General features: G+C 38.6%; 1 protein-coding gene across 1 annotated transcript in view; it reads left to right on the top strand.

Annotated features, from left to right (window-relative positions):
* The first annotated feature begins 6,050 nt into the window (after positions 1 to 6,050).
* The window catches only part of LOC306868372 (junctophilin-3-like), a 29,757-nt gene continuing 15,347 nt past the window's right edge, over positions 6,051 to 20,460 (top strand). Inside the window, exons 1-2 of the mRNA XM_079414472.1 lie at positions 6,051 to 7,542; positions 16,648 to 17,455. Of these exons, the coding sequence (XP_079270598.1) occupies positions 7,161 to 7,542; positions 16,648 to 17,455 (1,190 nt within the window). The 5' untranslated portion in view covers positions 6,051 to 7,160. The remainder of the gene's footprint in view (positions 7,543 to 16,647; positions 17,456 to 20,460) is intronic.

Raw genomic sequence — 20,460 nt, 5'->3', positions numbered from 1 at the left:
TTTGCTGGCATCTAATGGGGAAAATTTGGTACTGCGCCCCAAACAAAAATCTTACTGAGAGCTCATTTTATGAGATATGAACCTCAAATTTGGAACACAACTTGTTTATGGCTTTGATTTTCTAGCAGGTTTAGAGTTCCACTTGTAACATAAAATATATATTTTATATAAAATATTGTTCATAAAGCATTTTCATAAACTTAAACTTACATAACTTTTTTTTGTTACATTTTTTAAACTTTTTTTACTTCAATGATAATCTGCCATGGGTCTTCTTTAAAATGAGACCAATCTTAACTCTGTGCTCCAAAGCTTAAAATGTTTATGCACTAGGTACACAAAATAGTTCCTCTCAGCGCCTTTTGGACAAAAATGTCCCCATTGAAACCCATTAAAACTGCTATTTTTAATTTGTTTAATTAAAATTAAAATGTTTAACTGTAAAATGATGCAATTTTGGTTAATAGGCTTTCATTCTGTTGGCAAGGCTTAAAATTTTTATTTTTTTTACCAGATGGTGCCATTTTTTCAGGTTTGGTCTATAAAGGGTCTATAAAGCAAATACTCGCTTTATTCCTGTTTTCTGCTTCTGCATGTTATAGATCCAATAGGAAAATAAATGCAGCTATAAATGTGTATACCGTTGGTATAAATGTCAGAGTGTGGTTTGTATGCATGTCATGAAAAAAATTGTGTGTGTGTACGAGTGTGTTCTTATAAAAATTGAGAGAGAGAAACTGCAAATCACAAATCCAAGCACTGTGTGCACCAGTAGAGTTTTGCTGGCATCTAACTTGTTAAGATTTATGGCTTTGATTTTCTAGCAGGTTTAACATGTTTCATATACAAAATAATCATAAAATAAATTATAAAATATTGTTCATAAATCATTTTCATAAACTTAAACCTGTATAACTTTTTTTTTGTTTCACATTTTAAACTTTTTTTACTTCAACAATAATCTGACATGGGTCTTCTTTAAAATGAGACGAAACTTAAGTCTGTGCTCCCAAGCTTCCAATTTTTATGACCATTTTTTTGACATGGAAATTTTTGTCGACTATGGACCTAAGTGTAACTTTTGTTTTATTGATGCACAAGGGTTAAAAGTCTTAATCGCTGACAAACGATATGATGCATTTTAGACTAGTTTTCAATGGATTGCAGATTGCCCATTGTTTTTGTTCTTGTGTATTAGGTATTATAAACCAAATTAATAATACTTTTACAGCATTTAGTATTAATCTTGGTACATGTTAATTTGTACTGATTACTTTTAACATTTAAAGTTCTATAAATTAACATTAATGTTAATTTGTATGTAGCCTATTACAATATGCAAAAAAAAAAAAAAAAAAAGAAGAATTGTCACGGTCCTGCTGGTGTGCCCTGGTTGGCCACAAGATGTCACTGTGTGTTTGTTTGAGCACATGGCTTGTGCCATGTGCTCTCCTGTCTATTGTCTGACCCCGCCCTCCTTATTATCTGATTATTGTTTTAGTTACTTCACCTGTGTCCTCCTCGTTTGTCTCCCCATTTATTCTCCTGGGGCACGTTCAGGCTCACACGTTCTGCTACCGTTTCTGGGTTGAACGACATGTTTTCTGGAAACGGTGTGCAACGGGTTTGAGATACGTTTTCTCTTGTTTGGTGGGTGTGTCAAAAATGTCAGCCCAATCAGCAGCAACGTGTATATAAACCACGCGGTATTAAAGAGACAGATCACAAAATGGGTCCAAGTGAAGTCATTTAATATGTGTCCGCTGCAGCTCGGTATTGAAGATATTAGAAGACATGTTTGTCGTAAGAGTTTTATAGTAACATAGCATATCAACATGATGATGATGAACAGGGTGTTCAAGCATCACCGTTTCCGTTTAATAAACGTTTTGCACCGTTTTTCGGGGCTGAACGCAGCTCTGGTGTCTGCAGTCCTGTGCTGTTTCGTTGTTTAATGTCAGATGTTTGTAGTCGTGTGTGGGTATGTTTGCATGTACTGCAGTTCTCTGCCTGCCTGCCTGTTTTTCCCCCTCGGGGTGGTTTTTGTTCAGTTTTTATTTCTCTTTATTATTAAAAGACCCACTTTTCTCCTGCACTTGAGTCCTCGCCTCATCTGTCTTTCAGAGCCGTGGCAATAATAGTATATTTATAAATGAACATTAACAGATTAATACATGATGCACAAAAACTATTTTTTTTAGTTCATGACATCTATTTAAGAACCACTGACAGAAAATATGAAAAGACCCTACCTAAACTTAAGTATAACCTAATAAATGTACAGTGCTGGAATGAAACTGTTGCTGATAATAAATAACCACTAGAGGGAGCAACTGGCTCTCACTGTGACTTGTGACTAAAATTTATAAATAATTGCGATGCTCAGGCAAAAGTGGTGGGTGTTCAGATTTTTAAAGCTTTGAAAATATATGAATCCAATACTAGTCCAACTGGAGGGATGCAAAAAAAAATAAAATAAAATCAAGACAGATTTAAGACAGACAGTTTAGAATTGGCAAACTAAGGTTGGGCACGAGTACTGAAGTATTTAGAATTAACAGCAATGATTGATCATGAAATGCTTGAAGTGATTTATACGGAATTTAAAACATCAACTAGGAGTGTTATTTGTAATTTAGTGTGCTATAGTGTAATTTTCAGTGGTACCTTTTGGACCAATTCATCAGAAAGCAAAACTACACAAGGTCAAGCTAACTGTGACAAAAATAGTGGTGTATGCTTATTACGATAATTACAGTATTCAGCAAGAAAAGCAAATAGACACGCTTTCTGAGTGTTTTTTCCTGTTGAGTTGGCTAGTGAGTGGGATGCCAAAGATGTTCGTCTGATACATATGGAGATTCTCTTTCACCAACAATTCACACATTTAAATCATTGCCCTATGTACCCAAGTGTTTGAGATGATTTAACCCTCATGTACTGTTCTGGGTCAGAGTTGTCAGAAATATTAGTTAACCTGTTTTTTTTCTTGAAATTTTGTGACTTTTTCTCATTTAGGGTCATGAACATGCATGCAAAGTTTCAACACGCTGATGTGTTTTGACATGTCCAAAAAAAAATTTGTTACGTTCGTACTGTTCCCAGGTCAATTTGACCTGCCTATTTTAATGCTCTAAGGCAACTCTACAGACCCAAAATAATAACATTTCTTGGTTATATTTTGTTATTTTAGTTTTTACAATCCTATGAAGCAAAAAAGTAGCTTTTCCACACTCATTTAAATACAGAAAAAAATATTTTGTCAGCCAAAGTGGTAAAATATTTTTAATCTATCTGAAGTACTATTTTTTATTTTTTACTAAGAAAATAAGTAAATTACTACAATTTACTAAGTTTTGTTACTTTTTCTCGTTTAGGGTCATGAACATGCATACACAGTTTCAACACACTGATGCGTTGTGAAATATACATACAGAAATTATACGTTTGTGATGTTAGTGGGTCAATTTGACCCGCATAGGCATCCATTCAAAAGCAACTGAAATACACACAAAATAACTACAAATTCCTTTGTTGTATTTCAGAGCTCTTCAACTCTAGTCCTGAAGTGCCTCCTAGTGTCAGTGTCTTGATGAGTTTAACAACTTTTTAATTTCAAAGTTTGTGAAAACAAAACTGTTTAGCCTTTTAACTGTAAGTCACAGTTTTTGAGCATAGACATAAAAATGACTTTTCCGGCTAAAATTGTTATAAAACTTGAATACTTCAGAGCACAGACTTAAGATTGGTATCTTTTTAAAGGTGAAACATCACAGGTTATTGTAGAAGTAAACGTAAATTTATAAAAAGTTATAGAAGTTGAAATGTATGAAATTGTAAATGATAAAAATTAATATTTTTATATTTGATTTAAAATAGCAAATTTACAAAACACGTTTGCCACCAAATCTTCAAGAAAATCAAAGCCAGTCATCTGAACCTGTTTTGTGCCAAATGTTAGGTTGATATCTCAAAAAATTAACTTTTAAGTACGATTTTGTGGATGCAGTACCAAACTTGTCCACTAGGTTATACACAGGGCCTCTTGAGTTCCATTTATTGTTTGAGTGTTCTGAACTATATATTTCTATAATTTTTAAAATATTTTTGAAGTAGACATCCTATTCAGAAATAGTTTGGGCAGTAACTTTAATATTTGATTTGAATTCTCTCTCTAAAACACATAAAAGCATACGTATAGAATAAAAGTGTGTTTGGCACTATATCACAAATGGAGAATCTATCGCTATTTATCTATTGCTCTGTCATTTCTTTGAAAAACAGTAACCAAATATGAAAACTAGAGTCCAAAACCTTTCAAATGATATAGAATTTGTCAAGATTACTTTAGGTTTAGACCAAGATATTATCGTTAAAAAAAGTGCAATCACAAACATCTCACAGGTCTGGGGGAGTGGCAGTCAAAAATATTGTACTTTATTGTATGTTTTTTTTATATGTCGTAATTTCTATGGAATTACACTGAATCCAATACGGGTCAATTTGACCTGGACCACACAGGAAGTCACCTGTTTTTGAACAGTACATGAGGGTTAACATGCTCATCCCTAATACAAACCCAAAAACCTGAGTTTGCAAATGTCCCTCTTTCTTCTATTGCTGCCCTGTGGTTAAACAGTTAAGGAAAGCTAATTTAATAACTCTCCAAATTTTCAATAACAGCCTTGATTCTTTCACTTGTGCTGCAGGGGTGCGTGAGTCATCGCGGCCTGTTTTGCTAACAAGTTTGAGTGATGTTGCGTCTCTGGGCTTAAACTCATGGTAAGGCTCCTCAGGCCTCAACCAGCCACAGCCATAGTGCGTCTGCATCAAATTCTAAATGGTACAGTGGAAACCACACAATTACTTTTTCAAAATGTCATCTGCCGCCCTTTAACAATTTTGTGGAGCTATTAGAACAGGATAAAGCCCATACAATTACATATAATGAATTATAATTCATATCTATGTGTGTTTTTGGTTAAAAATCTGTTATTTTAATGGTCAACGAGGCAATATTATTAATATAGTTTGCCTTTTTAAATCTGATTGTCAAAGAAATTATGACTGTTAGTAAGAACAACCTTGCAACAACTGTCATTCTGAAATTATACTTATTGTGCCTCATGCACTTCCCTTGCTATATCTGTCTTATATACACTCTCCCACACTCTTGTCTGCTGAACCCACTTTATAAAATCCCATCCTTCTCTAATGCTAATCAAGCCAACAGCAGGATATCACTTAAGTAGCCTGATAAGCTAAACCACCAAACGCGATGAGTTAACATTGCTCAACACAAGTTGCATGAAATATACATGAATCACATGAAATCTACTTGGAGTTAAACTGTTGGTGACCTGTTTACGGCATGAAACCTGGGTCCTCACTACCTGCTGAGCCAAAGCAGCATGTCAGAGTATTTTTACACAGCTTCGTCAGAGTTGATCCCCAGTAATTGAGAGGATAAATATCCCTCCTCGTCTTTACAGACTGTTACACACAATTGCTAGTCAAAACTAAAAGGTATGATTACATGGATACAAACTATATACATATTATATATATATATATATAAAAAATATAATAAGTGATATGTCTTCAATTATCACATACTTTGGCTATGAATCATATGAGTCACCACAGTAAAAGATGCTCTTTGTGTCTTACAGATATCATGGAATCCAGAGAAGAACAGTAAGGATGATCAAGTGCCTAGGTCAACAGAGCAGATTTTATATTATCTCACCTGCGACAAAGAGATTTAATGCACCATCTCAAGCCATATCATTAACTGACAAATGCTCTAATTATTCTATGAGGGCAGAGCGGGAGATTTAGCGGGAGGGCAGGGGGAGGACTAAGCCGGGCAATTAGGAAAAGCAATCTTTGCTCCCTGAGGTGGATAGAGAGAGAGAGAGAGAGAGAGAGAGAGAGAGCGGTAAGCATTAACACAGTGCATGTCTCTTTAAATGAAGGGAGAGCGAGAATGTGAAAGGGGGAGGGGGAGTTGGCTGCGTTGGAACAGTCCACCTCTAATGATCAGATTTGAGAGACACCAGTGTAAGAGAGAGAGAGCGACATCCAAGCATATGGGGGAATAAGATGACGACGGAGAAAAAGACAATCAGCGTCACATGAAAATCATTCCAACAATGTGATTGAGTCAAGCAGGAACAGAAGAAGGTAAATCAGGAACAATGAATCTGGTTTTCCCACCTGCAAGCGAACCGGAGCACAGGATTTTTATACAGACCTGAAAAGAGAGCTGAGAGGAAAGCAGAGACAGCGACAAAACAGTGCCCAGATAAGGAATTAATCACATCAGTTTGTTTGCGATCAAGCTGCGCGCTCATCCTGTGCTGGCGAGAGCGTGCGTATATATGCATGTGATTGTGTGGGGATAGAGACTGCATTGCTGCTAGCTGACAGAGACTGAAGCTTGCAGAATCCATCGCTCTTTTTTCTGGTTTCTCTTGCACTCTGTCTCCCTGTGTGGCATCAGTATGTTGGGTGGATTTGGTACAACAGTAGGTGAGCTCCTGGCAGAAAGGATGCGATTGTAAATGCTACCTGCCTGCTTCATCCATCGGCCGTCACTCTGAAGACTCACAGGTTTCTAGGTGGAGCCTGGTGGTCTCAGCGACTGGGAGGGGAAGTGAAACAGCTCAAAGCCCCAGAGAGGGTGAGCAGGAGTGAGGGTTGGTGTGTGTTGGCACAGGGGCCCTCTGTGGAGGCAGGAACGAGGAGGGGGCCAGAGCACCAGAACCGAGAGAATTGTTGCTGCGTTGGTAATGACAGAACAAGGCGCATGGCTGGCGTGGGCCCACTTTCATCACTGAGAAGCAACTGCAGGAAAGCAAGCAACTTGTGAAAAAAAAAGCTCCACTCCTGGAGGAGGATGGTCTGAGAGGGCTCAAGCTGCTCCTGCCTAGTTTGACAGGAGGGGACTACTGCCCGGGAGGGCTCCTCTTTTTACTTTGAAGTTTTTGCATTGTTTTCTAAGGCAACTAAAGGGAGCATATACTGGTCATTTCCTTCCCCAGCGTTCCACCAACACCCCAGCCCCATTTCCAAGTCTGATTTTGTTTGGGTCTTACTTCCTTTTCTTTTTCTTTTCTTTTTGATATTTGGAGTATTTGCCAAAACCTATTTCATGCATGTCCACTGGGGGCAGGTTCAACTTTGATGATGGGGGATCATACTGTGGAGGGTGGGAAGAGGGAAAGGCCCATGGCCATGGTATCTGCACAGGACCCAAGGGCCAAGGCGAGTACGCAGGCTCCTGGAGTCACGGCTTTGAGGTGGTGGGCATCTATACCTGGCCCAGTGGGAACACCTATCAGGGGACATGGGCGCAAGGTAAGCGCCATGGAATTGGAGTTGAAAACAAGGGCAAGTGGGTTTATAAAGGTGAGTGGACACATGGATTTAAGGGACGCTATGGTGTGCGGGAAAGCACGGGAACCAGTGGCAAATATGAGGGTACATGGAACAATGGCCTACAAGATGGATATGGAACGGAGACATACTCTGATGGAGGTAAGAGTCCAAGTTATTTTCAAGAGATTCAGTTTGTAAAAAGTCTGAATGTCTTCCGACTGAATGATACCACAAATTGCTGATATCTCTGCAATAAGACACTTAAAGGGTTCACTCCAAACTGAAAATTGTCGTCATCATTTACCCACCCTCTTGTCGTTACAAACATGTATGACGGTCTTTCTTCTGTGGAACACCCTAACATTGGAGCCCCAGTGTTCTTCAAACTATTTACTTATGTGTTCTACAGAAGAAAGAAAGTCATACAGGTTTGGAATGACATGAAGGTAAGTAAATGTAAAACCTCCCTTTAATGGCTAACACAAACACACTCTTACAGCACAGAGAGATTTCTTTAATACCTTGTGATTTCCATTTTTGTACCATTCATCACTTGTTGATTTTTTTTTTTTATTCTTCCTCTACTCCTCATCATTTAGACAAGCTATTTCCTCCATCCTCCACAAGCTGCTGAGGAGATAAAATTGGGGGCTCAAATTAAGGCCAATTGGACATCTAGAAAGGCAGTGAAAGACAGAGAGAGAGAGAACGAATGACAGATACCAGTTAACCTACAGGTCTTGCAAAATCCCTCGACAAAATCCTGGAACACCCTATTTGGGCTGTAACAAAGTTTCCGGTGCGTACTGTTCTGGAGATAGCACAAACTAAGATTACCAAAACAAAAGTCAAGAACTCTTGGCAGATAACTTGACTCTGGCAAGATGATACAAAGGCTGGATAACTGACCAAGACCAATAGCCTTGAAGGTAACATTTAAACAAGAAGCTTATTTACTCGTAACAACTAAAACCACCACAGTGGCATAACTTGACATAACACCTGTGCAACTGCCTATCTCTAACTGGCCTTGAAAAAGGATTTTTCTGTCAGTGAATATTCATTAAAAATCGCAATCCTGGAACATAAATGCATACTTGTCCTAAGTCGCCTGAGCTGAACCCTCACCTCTGTACATTTTTGTAAGTTAAATCTCCCATTTCATCACCCTTAGTCTCTTTACTAGTAGTAATTCAAAACCTGCAGAAGAAAGTCACTGGGGTCCAAAACTATACTGGAGCTTACTGACATTCATTGTATGAACAAAATACACTGAAACATTAATTTCAAAACATTCTTTTGTGTTGCACAAGAAACCAGGTTTGAAATTACATAAGAATGAGTAAAATAAGTAGTCCCTTTAATTAAATAGGTACAGTAGTAGTATGTATAGGGACTCATGTGGCTATGATATACTCATATATAGATTTTTTCTAAAGGTAGCTGAATGTATAGATGTAAAGAAACATACCTAAGTATGCATCTTCACATTCCCTAAAGATATTGTTTCAATGAGTAAAATTAAAAGTAAAAAAAAAAGTAAAATCAGCACCCATTTGACTGTTTTAAGTGTCAATTCTGGTGAATGAGGCTTGTACTCATCAACGGTGTACCTATTTTTGGAGCAGCATAACCTCTGTCTCTTTGTTTCATTCTCTCAATCTCCCTGCATTATGGAAGTGTTGCCTGTGTGTCTTTTACAGCAAGTTGCTGTGGAAACGCATACAGACTCTGGCAGCAGGTCAGCGTGTCACTGGAGACTCAGTGCTCGCCACTCTGATTGGCTAGCTGATTCACTAATGGTGTTTACTTACTTTGGTACTAATCTGGGCCACTTAATCACGACCACAGTAAGCAGTAAGAGAAGACATAGATTGACAAGAAAAAAAAAAAGAAAGAAAATGAGCCAGAGAAGGGAGAGACAATACTGGAGGAGGTTAATAGGGCCACAAAGAGGTTACAGTGGCATTATCAGCTCTCAGTGCTGTCTGAGTACACTACAGCTGCCACACACTAAAGCATCTGTTCACATTATGACCTGAATTCCCCCATCACACATCACACAAGAGGACAGGTTTGAAGAGGGCAAGTTAGTTTCCACTGGCTTCTACAGGAGATACTCTCAAAGTATGCAATATAAACACAAACGGTGTTATAAATATAAACTGACATTTCTAGGCTGCGAATACATCCTTTTATGTGATATTTCAAAACTATTAACGTTGCATCACATGCATTAATCTTTGATTCAATAACATGTCTTGTCCTGTTTTACCCCTCAGTCAGCACCTTAGGGATTACTTGTCTACAGAGAATGGCATTGTACAGGATATGGCCGATTTTTGCTTTTACGGCTGCTCTGATTTCAGTTTCTGATGTAACCCTAATGATTATTCAGAAGTCAGGGAGTAAAGTACTTACATACATCAATGTGGAACTCTGCGTTGCTCCAGGCCAACAGTGTCATCATGTCCACTATGTGGCTCATATTCAGCAATTCCCAGCACTCTTGCATGACTAAAACTAAAATGCTGATCAATTTGACATCCGAAAAGTGGCGTTCTGCCTTGCTCAAAGGCAGACAACAAAAAGAAACAATCTCATCGGTTATGTGGTTCAGATACATTCAGGATGATTTTATGTTGTTTATAATCCTAAAATGGGGACTATTCCACTTCTCACAGACATCACCTACATAGCATTGAAAAAAAAAGTCAAACTGAAATCCCCTTAAACGGATAACAGCCTGCTAGTCTATGTAGGCTTACAGGGAGATTTGGTTTTAAGTGTGGCTTTATTTTGTATTGTGGGGCGTTGTCGCAAATACCATTGCTCCATATACATAACACATCGCCTGAATAAACAACACTTTTATGGCATTGTTTATGTAAGACTGACAATGCAATAAAAGTATGCGGTTTGCATCAGGGAAGAGTCGCCTCTGGCCTGCCACGTGAAGTGCTTGTTATTTCCAAAGCTATGATGAATGCCCAAAGGATGGTTTATCTTACAGTAGGTTGCGGATAAGAGATCATCTCTTTAGTCCATCTATGGATACAAACACCTGTTTCATTCTAAGAATTGTACTGTCCTGGATTTAAGCATGGCCGACAGATGTGTACTCTGCGAGAGTCTGGCCCGCAATCACACGCACGCAACAATTACTCTGAGGTGCAATTGCTGACTTTGTGAAAAAGACAAGAGATTAATAATTCATGGAAGAGCCGATCCAAACAGACTTTCTGCCTGCTTTGCGGGAGTCTGCCTTTTCCTGGCATGAATTCTAATTAGCATTGTATGTGAGATATTTAGGCCAAGTGAGCCACCATTTCTTTAAACAGATGCGTCCCTGATCACGACACATGAAAAGGCAAAAACAAGAAGTATTCAACCTCGAAACAGAACTGCGTGCATTGTTAAAGAAACGATTATAAATTCAACCGGGGGGGAAGGCGCGTGATCAAATCTGTCCTGTGATGTTTCCGCGTCTTTGATCTTTCCGCATTAACCGTTTCTGTTCTGTGTGCCCTGCGCCGTTGCACAATACATCTCATAGGCCTCCGGCGGAAACGCAAGCAAATTAGTTTTGACATGTGGGATGCAGGACTCATAGAACGCCAATACAGGACCACTAATCACATAACCATGTGACCTATGTGAGACGTCCCATGCTCATACAAGGCTACTGCTGTCTGCATATACACCATATACTCTTAAGTCAGCAAGGTAATGACAGATCCAAGACAACATTTTTCTTTTTGCTATTGCATTTTCACTTGTATTGCTGTTTTCACAGCTGTGCAGTGATTCAATTAGATGTTCCTCTGATTAATACTAACGTCTGTGTCCTTAGAGAGAGGCTGTTCTCTATATTGCATATTCACACTTGGTTTGTTCAAAGAATTGTTAGATTCACAAAGCAAGTGATCTGACATCTACTTCATGTAAAGAATACACATTATATTGGATATTTGAACATCTTAACCTCCTGAGACCCAGCAAACAAACAAAAACAAGGTTTGGCATGTGTGCAGAAATACCAGATGTACGGATGAAATACCAAACAGTTGCATCGGACATGTTGCCTTTAACATCAACAATAAACGATATGGGAGTAATTTTCACCTCTCTTTTAACATTTGATAACCCAATTTCTTTTCTTGTTAGTCACACTTTATATATTGCATTTAGGATTGTATTTTCCCTGCTGCTTGCTAGATCATATTATTTTAATATTAAATTTAGATGAAAAGACCAAGATTTCATCTTAATGATATATAAACTGTGATAAAATACTTTAAACTGTGATAAATACGGTCTTAGCGATATTAACAAACAACTTATGTCCACTACAGTGAACAAAAATGAATTGCAGAGTCTCGGGAGGATATAAAACCCAACTGAAACAGGCAGGCTATACACCCACTCTTATCTTCAGAACCACGGAGAGCGCCAGCAGCGCGCCGGTGTCGTGACTGTTCTCCCTCTATCTCTTTCTCCCTGATAGTAGCTTTCCCACGATATCATAGTAATACATGAGAAGGGTTTCCAACGATTATCTAACAAATTTTCTTCATTAGGCATGCCTGTCATGCTGTTTACTTATAACACCTCTTTAACTGCCTCTTTTAATGAGAAGTTCCTATGGCTACCTGCAGAATTATCAAAGGACTTACGGATTGCGTGTGTTTTTACCACAAGAGATCTCACTTTCATTCCCCTGCCTGAGCTCACTGGGAAATCATACATGGGGGACACTTTAGCAATTCGTTTTGACCGATAATAACCTATTTTCTTAATGTCAAAGGTGGCTGTTTGTTTTGTCCGAAATGAACAAATGTCCACTTTTTTTGCAGTCCAGATTTTTATCCTGACTGTTCCTGTTTCATAAAATGTTATGTCAGTTATGGATCAGTTAATGAGATAAAATGTCAGAAAAAAGCATTTTGTTTAGCTCTTCTCCTGATGAAGCACAATAGATATTTACATTTCACAAGACAAAACATTAACTGTATTTACACAAATGAATCATGATCCTATCCAAAAGTTGACATACCGCTTGTTTTCTATACTGTATGTAGCATCCTTGTATGAGCGAAGCTGCCCAATTTCTTGACAAAAATCCTACTACAGGCTTCCCAGCATGTTCTGATTTTGCAATGGCAAATAATAATAATAATAATAATAATAATAGTTATTGACGCATGAGGAATTAACACATGATATTAAAAAGCAATTGTATGCAAATTATTTAGCATGGTAATTACACTAAAGTTATAAATTATCTTTCTGTCTATATAAATATCTGTAATGCAGCTACTTCAGGCTCATATTAAATTTAAAAAAATGTTAACATCGTTTGATATAAACATCTAAATAAAGAAGAATATGTAAATGATTAGCTTAAATGTAAGAACTGAAAACTAACAAAGCGTACTTAATGTTTCATTTGTAAACAATGTAATATACTTTTGTATTTAATTAAATGTACATTACAGTGTCCATAAATATAATCTAATGTAAAGCGTCACCAATATTGTGCTCTTCCTGCACATCTTGTTACAAAACAGTGAAGATTGCATCTTAATTTCAGTCGCTGTGACTTGGGACTCTGCCTGAGGCCAGGGATCACAGAACAGTTCAAAGGCTAATCAAGGACAAGTTCCCCTACCACATACCTCAAACGGGAAGACGTAATGTACAAAACCATTTCAGCCAGTGGGCGGCTCTTGTCCTCAGACCGCCAGACTCAGAGTCGGATGCTTAGTTTTGTGTCTGTGCTAACGCTGTGCCCATCAATCAGAGCACTACAGACGTCAGCAGTTTTACATCACTGTCAGACAGTCTTTATTCTGGAAGGCCTGCCAATGAATCATAATCAAAAATTCTCTCTCTCGTCTATAATCCATTGAACTATCTATTAGATTTGCTTTTGTTTTAAGGACATTAATGTTACTGATTATCCTCAAAAAATGCTTGCTATACAATAAGTCTGTAGAGATTAATAATTGTGAAAAATGAGAACAGGAAATAGATTATTTCATTTGTGGTCTGTTAAAATTACAATAATGTTGGTATGATGAAGATATTTAGCTACTGTTATCTCAAAATCTTGAGATATTTTAGTCTTCTGGAATGTTACGGTTCAATCTGAAGCAAGCAAATGTGTGCGCTAGATAATGAATGGAAGATAGTGTGTGCGTTTGTGCGAAAGAACTACACTGTGAATGTTTGGGAGGTGTGAACTGATGCCTCCTCTCTTTCTATGTGACAGTGTGTGTGGGAATTTTCCAAGCTACTCCCATCAATTTAGGCCTGTGTTTGATCTACATATCACACAGCACGCAGCTGCTGCCCAACAATATGAAGTAAGCATCAGCCAGATGTTGGCCAACTGTCCTCCGCCGGAACACGGCATCAGACTCACAACAGTACAGGCCTGTGACAGTGTGTCAGTTTCCTGTTCTCACTTCAACTGCAGTACTTGCTTTCTCTCTTTCATACATACACTCAGCCTGCAAGTATTCTCCTTCTGATAAAAATATGAAATCCTTGAAGGGTTTATCAACTGAATCTCATCAGAAAACAACTATTTCATGAGCTGGTGAATATGGCTGTTTCGCATGAAGGTTCACCCCCAAACCTTGGCTAAACCCAACTCTCACTGGGACAATGAGACTCTCATTGGGCATACAAATTTGCCAAAACATAAAACAGTTACCATAAGAGTATGTTGGGTTTATTGACATTTTTGTTGTTTACAGATAGATAGATAGATAGATAGATAGATGGATAGATGGATAGATGGATAGATAGCTCTGTGGCAGGGCTATTTGTAAGCTATGAAAGTATGTATATTGAAGTGGGGGGCTGGGAAAATCCACCAAGCACAGCTCCAGCCCCATCGAGCCATCCAGCAGCCCTCGCTGACATGCCAACCCACAGAAATCAATACAGGCAGAGGGAATGGGGGCGTTCATATGGCTGAATGTGTATGCATGTAACTAACAGGATGAGAAAGCTGATAATGTATAGTCAAAATGGATGGGAGAAAAGAAAAGAGGGTGAGAACGAATAAGAGGTGGGAGAGATGATGAGATAACGGAAGTAGCACAGTGAGCTGTGTGTGTGGCTGCCACAGTAATAGTGCCAGCATGTTCTAGAACGTTGGCCAGAATGAATCATCAGCATGTAGGGATAGTGGTTACATCAGAGGTGATCTCATAGAGTGCCAAAAAGTACAGGACAGATCAGGTGGATGGTGAATATACACCTTCCGGTATAAAAGATCCATGCTAGGTGAGCACAAACTCTTAAAGGGACCGTTCACTCAGTTTACTCACCCTCACACTGTTTTAAAATGGCACTATTTTGTGGAACACAAAAGGACATTTTTATATAAATAACCTGAACACTACAGTTGAATTTTCCTATATTACATGGCCATGATATCATCAAAAAAGCTTTTGTATGTATTGAAGAAACAATATCATACAGGTTTATGAGTGAGTAAATGATTTTTGGGTGAACTATCCTTTTAAACATGTCTGTATGAGAGAGAGCATTATCCCAGATTTCAGAACCATGGAGAGAGACATCCTGTAACTGCATTTGGCTTTAACCACTTATAACTTTTTCTCAGCAGATACTGATATATGCTGTAAATTGCCATTAATTAAGCACCAGTCCTATAAGGATTAAACCATAAGGATTAAAATGTTCTTTTTCTTCTTCCAGTGACAACATTTTCAGATTAAGGCCCATCAGTGCTGTTTTTATCACCTGCGAGAACCTTAGTGTTATTGGTTACCAATGTCACTTAATGAAAATTCCAAGATGGTGATTCATCAAGACTCCCGACAGAAAGATCAGGCTGCCAGGGCCATAAAGGAAACTTTACAGAACGCAGGATTCCATTATTTTGTTAGCACACTCACCAATAAATAACACTGCTGGCGGCTAAATTGATGGGCATTGTGATACCTCATGGACATTAAGATCGATAAGATGAAAACTTGGTCCCTTGAGACTCCATCACAATAAGGAAAGTAATGGAGCCAGGTCTGGAGATCATGGCTGCCAAAAACACTCTTCTACTATTGCCATTATGGCACTTCCTGCGCTTGCCATTGATGAGGTTGGTCATGCTGATGACGCTATTAGTGATCACAGTTGTAACAATGGTGTGTGTCAGGGGCATAATGCACCTAGTTTGATAGTTTGGCAAAACAAGACAAAAACCTGTATTTTACATAAGTATTTAACGATTATTTTTTAGGTGATATACAACATTTGCACTGTATATTTCAACGTAGTTTGCTGTAGCAAAGTATGAGGCAACTTTTCCACATTATTTTTATGCACTGCCCCACAATATTTCATTCTTTTTTTTCATTAAGTTGTTACTCGCTATCATTGCATGGCACAAAAGCAACGAGAGAAGCATTTTATTGAGCTCACAAGGATTATTACTGTTTGTGCCTGGAGTAACACACTACACACCTCTCCCAACTGTATTGAGTAACTCAGAAGGCACAAACATATTACAGAGATATGAATTGCAGTATGATCTCCCTAGTGGTTAAGTTTATAGCATCAAGGCAGGTAAAAGGGCAATTAACCTTTCAAAATACTAAGTGCCTGCAGCTAAATTGTTGTTTTGACTTTCCTTTGGTTTTCAATCACAATCACAAGGAAAAATGACCAAAACTCAAAGCACCTGTTTGTCAGCACACAAAAGTTCACTGAAAGGTTTCACAGATATTTTCAATCTAACTTTGCCGCAAATGGACTCGGGTCCACAAAATCTTCCATTGCCATCAGCTATTTAAATTACAATTTAACTTTCCATGAATAAGATGAAATAACTTGGGACTTGTCAGCAGATGTGAAACCCAGGGTTCAACAGGGTTGACACTATTGTTGCAACTGGCTGTTTTTCTAGTCCCCGAAACCATTAGAAAAGACTGATTTCTTTGATCAGAATTCATGCTTTTTACCACTGCAGCTAAAAGGCAGCCTTTTCAGTCAGTTTTCTTTATATAATGTTTTTTTTTCAGCATAGTCACAGGCCAACAGACTATCAGAGCTGAAAACATGAGGCAACTCTCCAAACTGGAGAAACCTGAGGGCAGCAAACTCAGCAGGGGAACCCTGGGTTTCACATCTGCTGCAGTTCCGCAAAATCCTGCAACAGACAGATTGATTGCTGATTCGTAGTGTACATGTCTAAAGTTGTCTCTTATCTCCTATCTTTGCACTCAGGTACATACCAGGGCCAATGGGTGGGTGGCATGCGGCATGGATACGGCGTACGGCAGAGCGTTCCGTACGGCATGGCGGCCGTCATCCGTTCACCTCTGCGCACCTCCATAAACTCTCTGCGCTCCGAGCACAGCAATGGCACAGCTTTGCTGACTGGCGATCGGGCACCTGTGGCTGGCGTGGGGAGCGGCGGTGTCCTAGCAGCGGGCAGCCCGGCCATTTCCCGTGGAGGCTTCGTTTTGACAGCGCACAGTGAGGCAGAGCTATTGAAGAACAAAAAGAAGGGCCTGTTCCGCCGCTCACTCCTGAGTGGTCTCAAGCTGCGAAAATCTGAGTCCAAGAGCTCATTAGCCAGCCAGCGGAGCAAGCAGAGTTCCTTCCGCAGCGAGGCCGGAATGAGTACGGTGAGCTCCGCCGCATCTGACATCAACTCAACCATCAGCCTTGGCGAAGGGGAGGGTGAGCTGCCAGTGGGCGAGGATGATGTAGATGCCACTACCACCGAGAGTTATGCCGGCGAATGGAAGAACGACAAGAGGACAGGATGCGGGGTGAGCCGGCGTTCGGACGGACTGCACTACCAAGGCGAGTGGTTGGGCAACAAGAGGCATGGCTATGGATGCACCACCTTTCCCGACGGCACCAAAGAGGAGGGTAAATACAAACAGAACATACTTGTTAGCGGCAAACGCAAGAACCTCATCCCACTACGTGCCAGCAAGATCCGCGAGAAAGTGGACAGGGCGGTCGAAACGGCAGACAAGGCCGCCGACATAGCCAAGCAGAAGGCAGAGATCGCACTCTCAAGGTAGGACATGGTGTCTTACTTCGAAAACATATCTTTGCTAACTGCTTGTTGACCTCAAAAAGCACTTGACCCCAATGCTAACATACTTTCTCAAAGCAAACCAAGGAGGTTTTCTAATTTTAGGGTGAAAATAATGCTTTAAATGATTTTACAAGAGTGGCTCCTGATTTTTAAATGGTTCAAAGCCCAATGCTAATGCCAATGTACTCTTAAGAGTGGACAAAATTAGCTTTAAGTACACATACATGTTTCAAATGGACCAAAAATGTTGATGACTCAACTAGACATAATTTTGTCCAATTAGATCCTCTAGAATAAGTACGGTATGTCTCTCCCATCTACAACAGACTATCAAGTCTCAAGGCCATGATGTAACTAAATCATATGCACTGACATATTTATTTTTGAAATAAAGTTTGGGCACTTTCCCTAATAAGCTTTAGTTACGTGAACCTATGTAACTGCTAGTTGGTTGCAGGCGGTATAAAGCCCAAACATACTTCAGTTTTGACGCAAAAACTTATTGTATGCAGCCGTACACATTGTTTTTCAAAATATACTCCATTTGATACTGTGCCGCGAACACAAATGTGCAATAGAAAGATTAATCCTTTTCCAGTGTCTGCGATATTCCTCTCCACGAGTTATGACTGATGAAAATATTCTACAAAGCATTTGATTGGACAACATCTGTGTATTGCAGGACGTTTCATCAATATTTTCGGCCCATTTTCCTGGTAGAGCAACATTGTAAATTTGCATTGTAAAAATGAATATATGTGCTAAAAGCTAATTGTATTAACTCTTAGAAGTATGCAAGCATATAGATGGCTTCAAAGCTAATAGACATGGACTTTAACTGAAACTATTCTTAAATTAATGGAGTCTTAAAATGCACGCCGTGCTCCTTAGCATTAGCACGCACACTCAAACATCTGCTTGGACTAAATAAGTGCTCACTGACATTAGTGTATCATTCTACAACATTCATCTTCTCAATTCTTTACACTGCATCCAAACACAGGGCCATATTTCTAGCCGTTACTTGGGACCTGTTAAATAGGCCTTGCTGGTGCCGTTCTGTGGTGTAGTTGCTAAGGAAACGTGAATGATTTGTGTCGGTGTCAGCGTGGAGAGAGAATATATAAGTCGGGATTCACTTAATGAGAGTCATGTAGATTCTGGGTGTATCAGCAAGCTGACTGATGTCTGTATTGATGCAGAGCAACAGTGGTACAATCAATAACATGGACATGTGGAATGCCATAGTCATAAATTGCCTGACACTGTTAGTGCGTGTCCGTGTCCGTGTCCGTGTGCGTGTTTATTAACCAAATACAGTTTGGTTGAATATTGAATGCTAACTGAAAAATGGAAGCATTCTTCACCTTGTTGTCTGCATGTCTGGTTTTGTTGATGTTGTCTAGACTAGAGCAGTGTTTCCCAACCTTTGTGGTCTTAGGTAGCAATACGGCTGCATAAATAAGATTAAAATGCTCCTTCATTGACACAATAACGGAATTGTGTTCCTATGACCTGACATTACACTGTAAATTTTTTTTTTTAAATTATTGCAGTTAAATTTAAATTATTTTAACCTTTTGGTAGCCTTAATATTAGAAAGGTAGTTAATCCAAAACAGTGTTATTATTGTTAACTAAAACTAAAATGAATGCAAATATGTTTTGTTCATTCAAATAAAGCTGAAATGAACTTTTAATAAAATGTTTAATAAAGCTTAAAATGTAAAACAAAACAAAATAAATTAAAAAAACAAAACTAAAATGACTAAAACTGAAAAAAATCAAATAAAGCTACGTATATTTTTTAAAAAAATTATTAATATTAAATAAAATGACAAAGGCACATAAATGACTACAATTTAAACTAAAATGAAAAATAAAATATTAATAAATACTATATTAGTATAAATAATACTAAAATAATACTGTTAAGGCGAGACACTGCAGGTGAATAGGGTAAAAAATATAACTAATAGTTATCACCTTACTTACCTAGTTTGCATACATTTCTAGAGCAAAAATCTAAACACTGGATGAAATTCTTATTTCATTTTATTGACATATTAGAGTCAAAAGTAATAAATAAAGTGCTATTAAAGAAACACTTAACAGTGTCTTTTTGATGTTTTCTTTCCACCAGTCTGAAAAAATACTTTATAAAAACCAAAAAGCCCAAAATCTCAAATTTGACAGGTGCATGAAAAAATTGTTTTTGCCTGCAGTGTCTCCCCTTAAAAAAAAAAAAAAATTAGTCATCCTTTTTTTTTTTTTCAACCTCATTTTGTTCCAAACCTGTATGACAGTTTTTGAAAGCTAGCAATTCTGGTTGATGAAAGAATGATTTTGTGAGTCAAATCTCTTAAAACAGCAACTAGCGCACTCTTCAAAATACCTCCTTTTGTGTTCCACTGAAGAAACAAAGTCATACAGATTTAAAACAACATGAGGATGAATTGTTCATTTTTGGGTAAACTATTCCTTTAAGACAGTTTTATATATAAAAAGCTAAATCACAATTTCCAGGAACCCCATGGAGTTTGGTACATTCTCCAGACTGGGAATCACAGGTCTAGTTCGGGTTGTTTGGTTGACTCATAGGTCAGCAGAAGAAAAAGGAGATGGAGATAGGTTCAAGAAGAGAAATCAGAAGCGAGAGAGACACAGAGAATCAGAGATTTCCGCATTATGCCAAGAGTGCTGGAGACTTGCCGGAGATAGACCAGGCAGGCTGAATTGAATCTAAGCCAGTTCGCCTATTTTTCGCCTACTCTCTCCATTTCAAACACAATCCCAAACGCTCACGAACTCACAGTAGCTTATAGCCTCACACATGTTGCGGACACGCGCTGTGTGCATCCATGTGATCTCACATATGTTGAGTTTATGTGCTCATGCCTGCTCAATGATGGCGGCTGCATATGTTTGTGTACATGTGCGCTCATACAAACGTGCATAGGTATGCATGGGCTATATTAAGAGCGT

The sequence above is a fragment of the Barbus barbus genome (genome assembly GCF_936440315.1).
Source record: "Barbus barbus genome assembly, chromosome: 50".
Taxonomy (NCBI): domain Eukaryota; kingdom Metazoa; phylum Chordata; class Actinopteri; order Cypriniformes; family Cyprinidae; genus Barbus; species Barbus barbus.
Note: the sequence above shows the minus strand (reverse complement) of the source record. Positions and strands in the feature narration are given on the sequence as shown.